At 37.8% G+C, this 12,500-nt stretch overlaps 2 protein-coding genes across 2 annotated transcripts in view; one reads left to right on the forward strand and one right to left on the reverse strand.

The window, feature by feature from the left end:
* The window catches only part of LOC137994177 (uncharacterized), a 2,690-nt gene extending 228 nt beyond the window's left edge, over positions 1 to 2,462 (reverse strand). The window contains exons 1-5 of the mRNA XM_068839829.1: positions 1,892 to 2,462; positions 1,508 to 1,555; positions 1,334 to 1,399; positions 1,029 to 1,241; positions 1 to 422 (exon numbers count right to left, since the gene is read on the reverse strand). The exon at positions 1 to 422 is cut by the window's left edge and continues 228 nt beyond it. Of these exons, the coding sequence (XP_068695930.1) occupies positions 1 to 422; positions 1,029 to 1,241; positions 1,334 to 1,399; positions 1,508 to 1,555; positions 1,892 to 2,462 (1,320 nt within the window). The remainder of the gene's footprint in view (positions 423 to 1,028; positions 1,242 to 1,333; positions 1,400 to 1,507; positions 1,556 to 1,891) is intronic.
* The window catches only part of LOC137995525 (carboxypeptidase N subunit 2-like), a 199,661-nt gene that overhangs the window by 7,131 nt on the left and 180,030 nt on the right, over positions 1 to 12,500 (forward strand). Inside the window, exons 2-3 of the mRNA XM_068841060.1 lie at positions 6,675 to 6,789; positions 12,493 to 12,500. The exon at positions 12,493 to 12,500 is cut by the window's right edge and continues 40 nt beyond it. Of these exons, the coding sequence (XP_068697161.1) occupies positions 6,735 to 6,789; positions 12,493 to 12,500 (63 nt within the window). The 5' untranslated portion in view covers positions 6,675 to 6,734. The remainder of the gene's footprint in view (positions 1 to 6,674; positions 6,790 to 12,492) is intronic.

The following is a 12,500-nucleotide window of genomic DNA, read 5'->3' on the forward strand; positions in this document are numbered from 1 at the left end:
ACTTATTGCAGACTCTCCATAAAGACAGCTAATAAAAAATGTCTTTGATAACATCAAGGGAAAATACTGACAAGAACTAAAGCCCTTCATAAGGATTCTTCCAATGGCTTCCCACTGTGGTCGTTGGATGTCATGTCTGATGCTTGGTACTCGTTCAGTTTCACCGACCATCAGAGATTGATAGACATCTTTCCAGAAGAGGCTAAACAAATCTCTCAGTAATCCACTCCCTCTACCAGCTTCCTCTTCACCTCTACGATTTATAAAAATTACATCTAAGATGATGCGTTCATCAAGTATGCATGGATCAGAAAATATGGTAAGCATGTCATTCCTGATGTTGGCTCTATGGACTTTAATCTCCATGGTAGACCGTCTTCCTGGAATGCACACAGAATGTGAAGATGTGCTTGAAACACGGCCTAACAGAAAACAAAGTGATGAAAGCTGTAACAACAGTCTTACCAACAAAACATACACTATATGTAATTATTATGATTGCTTTGAGCTAGAAATCACCATGGCCTTTGAGGTCAATGTAAAGGCAGTTTTTCCTAAAATTCAAACTTCCAAAGTCTAAAAGATTGTACTTGGCGCCATTCCATTATAATATCTTAACTATTTCAATGCATTAATAGGTACAGTGAAAGCCCTTGTTTAACTTTGGCATATCCCTTCGCAGAAATGACTTTCTTCTCCTCAAAGGGAGCATATGACCTTTTGGTGGCTAGTAAAAGACAGGTGCTTCCACTATCACTGAGTAACATATGTCATCACTTAATTTCTTGCTTCGGAAAGCAATGTGATTGTTGTTAAAATAAATAAACAAATTTAAGGAAGTTTGATATGCTCTTCTTGCAGTCAATTGAAGAAAAACTAGTAAGGTTTCACTCTGAGGGTATCTATAGACCAGCTACTATAAGACCCTTGCTGCCACTTTGTTCTCGACATTGCAGTGGTCATTGAAGTAACCTTATCAAGTAGCGGTTTAGGTCATTAAGTCTCACGATGGTGAGGTCAATGTGTACCTTCATCCACTGGCTGAGATTGGACTGGTTGTAAGGCAGCTCTATCACCATGAGGAGCACAATGCAAGTTTCCACTGTTGTCTTGTTGATCGAGGTCTAAGGCAGCCCTGTTGGCTTGGGGAAGGGATTGCACGACAGCCCTGTTACCTTGAAGGTCAAGATCCATAGCAACACTTCCACCTTGATGAATCGAGTCCAAGGTAGAACTGTTACCTACAAGTATAAAAGTTAATCTCTTCATGCATGGTGACACAAGTATATGAGCTATATCATAACAATACATGTATAAGTTATACTGTATGTACCTTTACTAGCAGACTGGTTTTCCAGGAAATAAGCCTCTAAATCTTGCACATCACTATCATAGTCATCTAGGTCAGGATAAAGACAATACTTTTATTTCTTGCAAGTGCACACAGTTCATAATAAAAAAAATGGACAAACTACTCAGTTTTTAGACATGATTTTCATGTTCTCACCACAAATATATTCACCAAAAGTGTCATCAAAACTAGCACTTGAAGAACCTAAAAAAGGGATCAACCATCAGAGTGAAGCAGACAGTTTTCGACATTTAAAGTCCCACCAGTGAAATGTACAAGCTAAAGGTGTTTCACATACGGTGGCCCACCAATATTAAATTATCTACGCCAACTGCAAATAGCCATACATGTAAGCCGAGGGGAATTTGTAGGGTACTATGACAGGCAGATACAGTACACTGATCTGATCATCAATGGTATCCAATACAAGTAAATATTTTTGAGAGTACCACCACAACACAAAATTCATAAATAACATCGAACTATCTTACACTCCTTGCATATTTGAAAAGATATTATTTATTAAAGCGACAAACTCACTTTCTTCGCCGTGGTCTTTTGTTTTAATGTTGACATGCTCTTGTTCATCATGAATGTCCATTTCTTGGAGTGGACAAAGAAGAAGTGTTATGCGGCTGTAGGCTTTTCCTAAGTCTTCTTTGTATTTCTCCAAAGTAAATGGCTCATCAGTGCCCGGCAGATTTACAACCTCACTCCCATCTGGATAGCACAGCTTGTAAGTTAGGTCACTTCTAAAAGACCTATCGTAAGCCGCTCTTTTCTTCAAAGCTTCTTCACGTACAGTTTCTGCTGATGCAGACTTGCTGACCTTTAGAGGTAAGGACTTTCCTCGAATTAGTTTCAGTACTCCTTTCTTGCTGGAAGCGATACCAACTGTGATAATGACAGGGGTTTCATCCGCCGTCTTTCTCTTCTTGCTTTTGTTATCAATGAATTTCCCCCTTTCCGTTGACTTTTTACCCTTAAATTCCTGAAAGCTGATCGTTGAACTTGTAGACGCAACCTTCGTGTTTTCACCATACGTTTTGCCGCATTTAGGGCAATACTTATAATCACTCCGCAACCATGCACCGCAGTTTTCACAAAACATGGCGGCAAAGAGCACGAGGCTGTATGATCACGTGATATGAAAATGCCCGTGCTTGTTACCAGTCTTCCAATTTTTTGTTGTGCATCGTGAAATTTAATTTTGCATCATGAAACGCTGTTCTGTTCTATGTAACTGTTTTGTATCACGAAAGATTGTTGTGTACCGTGAAATTTTTTTTTGCATCACAGAAGATTGTTGCGTACCATGAAAAATTGTTGTGCATCATGAAAGATTGTTGTGCACCGTAAAAAATTGTTTTGCATCACGAAAGATTGTTGTGTACCGTGAAAAATTGTTGTGCATTACGAAAGATTGTTGTGTATCCAGCTCAATATTGAGTTGTGTTTTGCCCTTGTGGGCCACCGTAGAGTTCATCTTGTTGCGTAAATATTACTAATTTGCATACGTGGGTTGAAATTTGATACCGTTTTCATAAAGATTACAGGAAATTTCAGTCGCGTTCTTTCTGGCAAATGATTAATGGGTAGCCATGGTTTTCAATGCCAGGAAAAATATATTTTTTGTCATTCTAGTGTAAAAAGAAGTTCATTTGGGAAGCCAACAATATTTCTTTAACTCATTCCTGGTTAACCCAATTTATTGCTACGACGTACTAGTGGGAAGATTGTTTATGTTACTCATTAACACGAAGATTTTTCAACAATATGTTGCTTTAATCTAACCCAAAATCATTCAGATAGTAAAAAAACTTCATTTTTACTAACCATTTCCTTCGCTGTTGTGTTTGTCAGCATTATGATTTGCGATAATTCAGGTTCACGTGTTGCAAGTTTGTTTTTGCATCTCATAGGTGTTAAAATTTCAAATTACAAACTTTGTTTTGGTTGGCCAGTCAACTTCATTGTGCAAATAGTTCACCCTGAAGTCAAAATAGATACGTTTTGTAACAAAAAATAAATAGTGTTTCGTTTCTGGACTGAGCTAATCCGGTGATTATGAGAAATATGCCTCATTTGAGCTCGATCCCCTCACCTGCTTCTCCATTGTAGAAGTTACCAAGCGTATCTACTGGATTCCTAGGCTTTTTTTCGGTTTTGTGACTTTTTATTTTCGGCATTACCATTGGGAAAATCCACTTTCACCACCTTCAATGCCACCCAACTTAGTGCCCTCTCTTTTTGTGTAACGCGTGCCACAGGCAACCCTTTTGTTACGCTCACGGAACGTCTAGTTGTTTCGACAGTTGCACATTCTTGAGGATTCTTTTTCAGGCACATGCTGTTCAGCCTTTAGTAACAACACAACTAATGCAGTAGCTGCATGTGGAAATCACATTAAAAAGCTTGTGCTGCTTTCCTTATTATCCAAAATGGCAGTTTTAAGCTGTTGTTTACTCGGAACCACATTACAAGATAAATATCCCTGACATCTTGCTCTATGAATAACTTTTACATGTTCAGTGCATTTGTCTAAATTCTTTACCAAATCAGAAATAAAAACATATTTGCATGAGTATTATTTCTGATAAAATGCACTTCCACTCTCAATGATACTATCAACTGTTTGAGAGGTGCAATAGTTACAAGACTTTAAGGTGGAGAAACAAGTAGAATAAAATGACACAACAGAACATTCTTTGCAAGAAGCAGCATTTTTATGATAGAACGGACATTATCGAGATTTTGCTTCCAATTCTGCCGTTTTCTAAGGTGACGAAGCTTGGAGTAGTTCCATTTCATAGGTAACGTATAAAGTCAAAGGAAGTTTGAGGTTGCTTAAACAAAGAAAATCGAGAAATTCTCGCAATTTTCACGCGTGAATAGTGACGTCTCTACTTTCATCTCGAAAATCGGGCTGAAAGTCGCCATATGAACAGAAACCAATTTCATCCTGGTGTCCAGGATCATATGAAAAGGCCCTCACTCACTCACTCACTCACTCACTCACTCACTCACTCACTCACTCACTCACTCACTCACTCACTCACTCACTCTTTCACTCTTTCATTCTTTCACTTACTCACTCACTCGCTCACTCACAAGCCAGCACACAGAATTAGCCTGACAAGGCTTAGATTAGGATGTCATGCATTACAAATAAAAACTAGCAAATATGAAAATCGAGGCGCAGTAATCCCAGTTGAGAGAACACGTTTAATATGCAAAGAAAATCTGCATAGAAAGTGAACAGCATTTCCTGATGTATTGTCGGGGTATACCACTTTAAGACGAAAGCTGCACTCACATATTTAAAAAACTGACACTCGTTACACCAATTTGAGTAATATCGAGAAGACGAAGTATTTACTTGCAGCAAAAAACAAGGTTACATCTAAAATAGTAGGTAAATACTACTACTACTATTACTATTACTACTACTATTACTATTAATATTACTATTACTATTACTATCACTACTACTATTACTATTACTATTACTATTCCTATTACTATTACTATCACTGGGTGAAACGCAATATTTAATAAATATTTAAGTCACATTAAACAATCATTAAATCTAACGGAAACTTTAAGCTATGTTTAAGACACTTAAACACATCTTAAACTGAGATATTAATTTAAGTAAAATTAAAGTTTCCTTAAATGCATATGAAATTCTTTTTTGAATTTAAGTAGGTTTAAGTTCTTTTTACTAGGGGGGTAAATGTATTGAAAGATTTAAGTCGCATTTAAGTCTGCCTTAAACATACGACTAAATCCATTAAAATATTTAGGTCTGGTTTAGGCAAACTTAAACAGTATTAAATCTGTTTGGAACATTAAGCATGTTTAAGTCATGTTTAATAGAGAAGTAAAGCCATTGAAAGATGTAAGTCTTTCAATGGTAGAAGCGTCAGAGGCAGAAGCGTCCCGTAGAGTTGTTACGCCAACATCGTAATCTTTGTCAACATCTATGTCATTTTCGTCAGCAAGCCAGAGTCTTCGACGTCGTTTTCTCGCTGTACACGGAGTTTTCAGATGTCATCGGTAGGAGGATGAATAGAGAAACGATTTTCCACAGGTATCACATTTGTTGTGCAGAAAATCGGCGGAGTCAGGAGTTTCTGGACAAAATTGCTCGCAACCAATCCTACAACCAGCCATTTTGGAACTTAAAATGCGCACGAATGCGGGATTTTCGGCTGTTGCGTGACAAAGGCTTGACGTGAGGGGTTAGGGTTATCTCACGCAAAGCTCGAAAACAACAAGATTGGTAATAAATAAAATAGACCCTCGTCGAAAGCGGTAACGAGCACGCAGCTCTTCGTCTGTGATATCGTCGATTTCACACTGAGTTCCGGCTCTAAATCTCCTAAATCACAAAACAACAAGTCCGCCATCTTTATTGCTGATTTAACCTGAGTTTAACAATTTAACCCTGCTCGCTCGGTGGGTTAAATTTAACCCACCGTTTAACCCGAGGTTAGTGTTAACCTTCCGTTGAACAACGCAACTAACCTGCGATTAAAATTTAACCTCCGGTTAAGGCAATTTAACCCGGGGTTAGGATATAACCCGCTTTCGAACAACCGGCCCCAGGTTTACAATTTTTGCAAGGGAGTTTAAATAAAAATTAAACATCTTTCAGGTGCTTTTATAACAGATTAAACAAAACTTAAACGCCACTTTCAGACACTTTTAATGCAGATTAAAGGGAACTTAAACACTTGTTTTGAACACGCTTGGTGCGAATTAAACGGATTTTATACATTTGTTTAAGAAAGGATCAGGCAAGATTAAACCAAACTTAAACTTTTCTTTCAGAGGCGTTTAGTGTAGATTGAACAAGACTTAAATGCCAGTTTAAGATACATTTAATGCAGATTAAAGTAGAATTAAACATTTGTTTTGAACATGTTTAAGATGAATTAAATGGAAATTAAACATTCCTTTCAGCTATGTTTAAGCCCAACTAAACTGACATTAAATTTGAACCTTAAGTAAGTAAAAGACGAATTTAAGCTTTCATTAAACTTAACTTTAAGTAACTTAAACGTTAACTTAAATTAATTAAACAAAAGTTTAAAACATGTTTAATCCAAGATTAAGACTACTTAAATGAGCTTTTTCGCCCAGTGATATTACTATTGCTATTGCTATTGCTATTGCTATTACTATTACTATTACTATTACTATTACTATTACTATTACTCACTCACTTACACATTAAAACTATTTCCGTTTTGAGTTAAAACGTTTGGTACATTACATAAAATTTCAACATCGCCATGGTGTTCTCATTCCTTTGCAGATCCCTGCTGATAAGTTAAAATGTTTGGGGAGTAAAATACTTACTGAAGTGCAGTCAAGAATGGAAACCATCGAGCATCTTGCAGTCATAATTTTCTCTATGTGTAATTTGTGGAGTAAGTAAAAGGCTTTTAATTTTTAATCTATACAAAGGGTGAGTTTGCTTGGTCATGCAGTCATGGAATGTGAATTTGAATTTGAACTCCTAAGGTGAATTTAATCAAATTAAAGGCCAAAAGAGGCCCTATCATTGCAGAGTATTAAATGTTTTTGCCTTTTTTAAAATAAATCCAGTACTGATGTAATTCTCGTGCTTAAACAGGAACAAGCATCGAAAAGGAAGTTTATTGGAAATTAATAATTTTCATTTGATAAACTTATTTCAATGCTTCCTGTAGCGACGCACCGTATATTTCAGTGCTAACTTAGGTAACTTGATCTTAATTAATGAGCGCAGAACAGAAAGGTGATACAAAATAACATAACGCAACAGTGTAACAAAACGGTGGTATCAAGAAAGGCAATAAAAGGTGTCCACAATAAGTATAAATCCAAGAAAGCAAATAAGCAAAACAAAGCCAAATCTTACCGATCAATGGAGGAATTGGAATTAAATGCAGAAACGTAGCGACTTGAACTGGTAGACTGCGCTAACTCCAAGTAAACAGAACGACCGAAAGGGCCTTCGCAAAATATATTACATTATAAGAACCACTTTGTTGTCACAAGTAATGATTTGGTTGTTCGAATTCACCGTCCACTTTTTTTCGCTTGATGGTCTGTACCTTCAATTTTGTCATGATCTTCTCGATTCCAACTGAATTCTTCTTTTCTGTAGCGACGAGATATGTTTTTGCTCGCTCATAGAAATTGTCGTCTACGAATAAAGTAATTTCAGATTTACTGGTCTTTCGCTGTTCTGTAAGGCTGTCCAACGCAGAAATAAATTCAATTTTGTCTACACAATTTGGAGTGGAATCGTCGCAGTTTGAAGCCATAGTTCGTAGGAGATTGGGTTTTGTCCTCAGAACCTCTCTTTCAAGCTGAATTTTAATATATCGAAAAAGGTCTGTTATGGTCTTTTTTTCTTTATATTTAATGCAAAAATTACAATAAAGTATACTACATCGCAGGCTATTTTTTGCATTTGCCCATTTGTTTTCATCATACCCCAAAAAGCCATGTCCCTATTTTTAAACCAACCCCAAAATATAAAAATCACTTTTCAGACAGTTGATAAATAAGCTGGTTTAAAATTATATTCCTGGTTTGAAAAAACGAACAGGTTAGAAAAAAGTGAGCTGCATGGTTTAAAAAAACATTCAACCGAGAGGAAAATTAAACCACAACAGATATACTTAAAGGCGCCTTTAAGAAACGGGCAGCAAATGAAGCATTTCAAATCAATCCTAAAATAGTGAATGAAACCTCTCATCTGGAAATGAACAGCTAGTTGCATGTACTTCAAAGGAACTTGTGGACTTGTGGAATACGGGATAAGCGAAGACAAATCCATCCACTGGTCGGAGCGAAACTTGAACTCGAATCATGAAACGGCCTAATTTAGCTAATCGCTGGACGTCAAAAATCCCATGTTTGATGAAAACGTAACCTACAATTGTAGTCATAATCCTTCCGTCCAGACGTCTGTCTTCTAGCCCTCCAGATTAGGTTCCTTGCAACTCCAAATGAAGACACGCACTTAGCAATTCAAGATTTTTGCAGCATTTTGAATGCTTTCTTGGAATCTAGGAATCTTGGAACCCGTCAACCTTCTCTCCCAGATTTCGATCAACAGTTGGTTCTTTGTCGCCTTGGGTTTCTTGTGACATCCTTTCTTTATTCAGACAGCAAACCCCTTACTTCCAGTTGTTGATAAAATGCGTCTGCCAAAATGCCCACCGAGACTTTCACACCAGTTGCAGGGGGACACAGGTTATTGGTCACTCTTTGGTCGAAACAGAATCTAGTTGTTTCCTTTTGTAATCAACAATCTACTTCCTGGCGTCATCCAACTCGGGACAGAACTTTATTCGAGGCATTCAGTTGGCAGCTAATCGGCTATTCGCTTCCGTGAAGTTAGTTTGACCATATATCAGGATCTCCAGTTCTCCCTTTTCCGTAGTGTTTTTCCACGCGATCAACAGTAATCCCATGAGGGAGGAGGTAACTGTATTGTTTTCAATGACGTTTCTCGATCCACTCTTTACGGTATTATGGCGTCACGTAGCAACGGGCGGAAAGTTCGGGTCGCTTGAGTGGAACGCCATCGAATCAACACCACCAGGGGTCAAGAAAGACAAAACCTTACGATAATCACGCTATTGTTTACTAATTGGATTGTAAGACTTGTAAGTGTGTGACCGTCTTTATCTGTTTTAATAAACTATGATAGCGCTTTATAGCGAGAGAAATTGTTAGTTATTTTTTAACTGTGTAGTGGATTGATTGGCGGGACTGTCATTTAACTCTCCGGGACCAGCGCAAGTCACCATAAATCAATTATGTTTTCTATCTACACTAAGCAACGAATAGAGGTTTTATTCACTGATAGACCTGTACATTACTTTTTTTTTTTGTCGTTTGAGTCGGCCTTTGTTCATATCAATCCTTTTGAGTATGGCGTGGTCGCTGTTTTCTTGATTTCTCTTCAGATTTCTCGTCGTTGTACCACTTTGTTTGATTCTTTGTGTGTGTTTCTTTTTTCAATGTCTTCAATCTTCTTTTTTTCTGTCAGACCTTTTGTAAAATAATCTCTGATCTTTGGTTTTACTTTTAAGTTGCTCGACTTTCGAAAATTTTGTGTGTGGTTGGTTTATTCGGATACGATTGTTGCATCCTGCAAGGGAAATTCTTAGAACATTTTGACTCTCTCATATTTCACCGAAAATTATCATTGGGTGCCCCTGTATATAACTTGATCATGGTAGGATTTTCTAACAGAGTGGAAATTACATCATACTTGAATGAATAACAGCAAATGCAGAGTACAACACACACCACACATGTCTTGAAGTAAACGTCTGGCCACCGTTGTTCAATACTGAGGTGGATAACACTGTCCACCGGATAAATCACTATCCATTGGACAGCGCAATTATGACGTATTCACTGGACGGAGATTTATCCGGCAGAGAGCGCTATCCATCTTTTGAACAACTGGGGCTGGACTTTTAGTTTTCCTGCAGATCATGTGCCTTAGGTTGGATTCTAAAATTTTAATTTTGTTCACATTCACCCCAAGACATAGTTGGCTGACTTGCCTAACTCCTTGGTGGACTTCTTTGTCTTGTAATTTTATTTATTTATTTATTTATTTATTTCCCTTTTAGCAAGTTGCCATGCCCGTCCATTGTTATCAGTAGCTTTATAGTTATTAATTTGCAGGCAGAGCAATTAATTAATATCAAGTTAGCAGTTTACACTTTCGATAAATAATACTATTGATGTTATCATCGGGATTAAATGGAGTCAAAGTTAACAGGCCAGTTTCAAATTGTGTAAACACAAAGAAGAGATTCAGAGAACTGGAATAATAATTCTTTGTATTTTCGTTTTTTCAAAATGATGGATTATTCTCATGAACCTAAACTCTGTTCTCTTGTTAAGTACGTCGAATCTAGGCTATTGTGGAATACTGTTTGCAGAAGCAATAGCTGTGTCCTTGGAATATTATAATAAATTATTTCAAGAGGGAAAATGAACTACGACCAGATTCAACTTACCTCCCAATCCGTAAAAATAACTTAACTCTTTTTTTCTCGGGATAGGTTGCCTTTGTAAAGTGTTATGCAAAATACTGGCAATTCAATAACTTTAATTTTCAGCTGCTCTTTCCACACTGCCACCTGATGAATTTTGAAGTGATTGTTATGGCGAGGCATCAACAGCCTGTAGCCTAATATGCACTTTCATGAACCTCCTATTCTGGACTCGGAACTCGTCCAGTTTTCTGTGTACTACCCCTCGAAATTCGGAGTGGTTGAACATTCTTCTCGCCTGATTTTCCAGAAGGCCGAAAGGTTTCGTTTTAAATCATCACACCTCTAATCTTTTATTCTAAATAAGTACCATTTACTGTTTTTTTTATGTCGACATAGGAATCCTATCATTGCAGTCATTGCTAAATTCAATAAAATTGACCACATTATCCCGAAAAAATAAGGTCTTGTCGAAGCCATTCAGAATTACGGAAACATCAAATTGTGACAATTGTGGTAGAAGAGGACATTGGTGTCGTTTCCACAAAACAATTGTCGATCGATGGTATTCTAAACGATGGAATGCACGCTGAAACACCAGAAATACACTTACCGAAAGCGTCAGAGGTTTCATCTTCACTAGCTCTTACAGCAAGCCAATGATGATTTCTCCAGTTTCTTTTATGATGTGTGAGGCTAAAATTTTTGTTTCTCGGACACTTTCAACCCGCCATCTCTACTGCTTACTGTTTTCTCTTTTTTGTTTCCGTTTAAACTCAAGCATGCGCAATAAGACCGGAACCAGCGCTTTCTGGGAAAATGGAGTCGATTATCCCAGAGCCTTTCCGGGCGCTCACCCGCTGACCAAGAAGCCCGAGGACTCTGGGTACGAGATTGGGTTCAATCTGAGTTACTTCATCTAGTTTTAATTTCTCTGGTACTAGATTTTAGAAAATCATGTATACCTGTGGCCAATTTGTTTTCCCTGGTTTCTGTTCCAAAGCACTTTCTACAACTGCATGCAACGACTACTGTTAGGAACACATTCGATCTTTGACTCAAGTTTACGTCAGCAAGAAGAGACATAAACAACACACCACAGGCCGTGCTTTTGTTATCGATCCGTCAAAGGATAAATACATTAGGGCGCTTGCGATTTTCTCGACAATAAAGTTTGAAAACAAATAATTCAGTGAAAGATCAAACAAAGTGTCAACTGAGTCCTGTCAGTTATGCTTTTTGGTCGTTCCGAGCTTTTTGAGGCGTCATTTTGCGAGATCTTTTCTCAACCGACGGCTAGAGAGTCAAGAAAATTGCAAGGCAGGCAGCACCAAGCCGCCGGCCGGTGTCCTCGTCTTGTTCAAGCTGACACTGACGCCAAACCGGTGAAAAACCACCATCCGATCGATTAGGGATGTCCCCATATCTACGCCGAATTTGAGCTTCATCTTTCGAAAATTCACTAAGAAAGGCGATCCTGAAATCCATAATCAAGCTTTCTCAACGTGATCGGTGCAAGAAACCAGATCAAAGGAATTCGAAGCATTTGAGTCTATTCGAATTTGCCAATTTATGCAAAGTGACCGTTGGCAGTTCCCAGCCCTCCTGGCAGCTCCCAACGATCGCTTTGCACTAGATGGTAGATTCGCATAGACTGAACTTGGAACTCCTTTGGTCTGGTTTCTTGCACCCCTGACGTTGAGAAAGGTTAATTATGGATTTCAGGATCACCTTTGTTGGTGAATGTTTTTAAAGATGAAGCTCAAATTCGGCGAAGATATGGGGATATCCCTAATAGATCGGATGCTGGTGTTTTAAAGGTGAGAATTTCATTGGTTTGGCGTCAGTTTTAGCTTGAACAAGACGATGAAGGAGGAAAGATGAAACTCAAATTCGGCGAAGATATAAGGACATCCCTAATCGATCGGATGCTGGTGTTTTAAACGTGAGAATTTCCTTGGTTTGGTGTCAGCTGCAGCTTGAACAAGACCGTTGAAGAAAAGTGAAGTGAATCATTGTGAAATCTTGAGAAACAAATGGAAAGATGCTGAAGCAAAGTGTGCTTGACTTTACATGATTTTAAATACTAATATTAATGTTTGAACTTTTTTCTGATAGCAAACTAT

The sequence above is a fragment of the Montipora foliosa genome, chromosome 3 (genome assembly GCF_036669935.1).
Source record: "Montipora foliosa isolate CH-2021 chromosome 3, ASM3666993v2, whole genome shotgun sequence".
Classification (NCBI taxonomy): Eukaryota; Metazoa; Cnidaria; class Anthozoa; order Scleractinia; family Acroporidae; genus Montipora; species Montipora foliosa.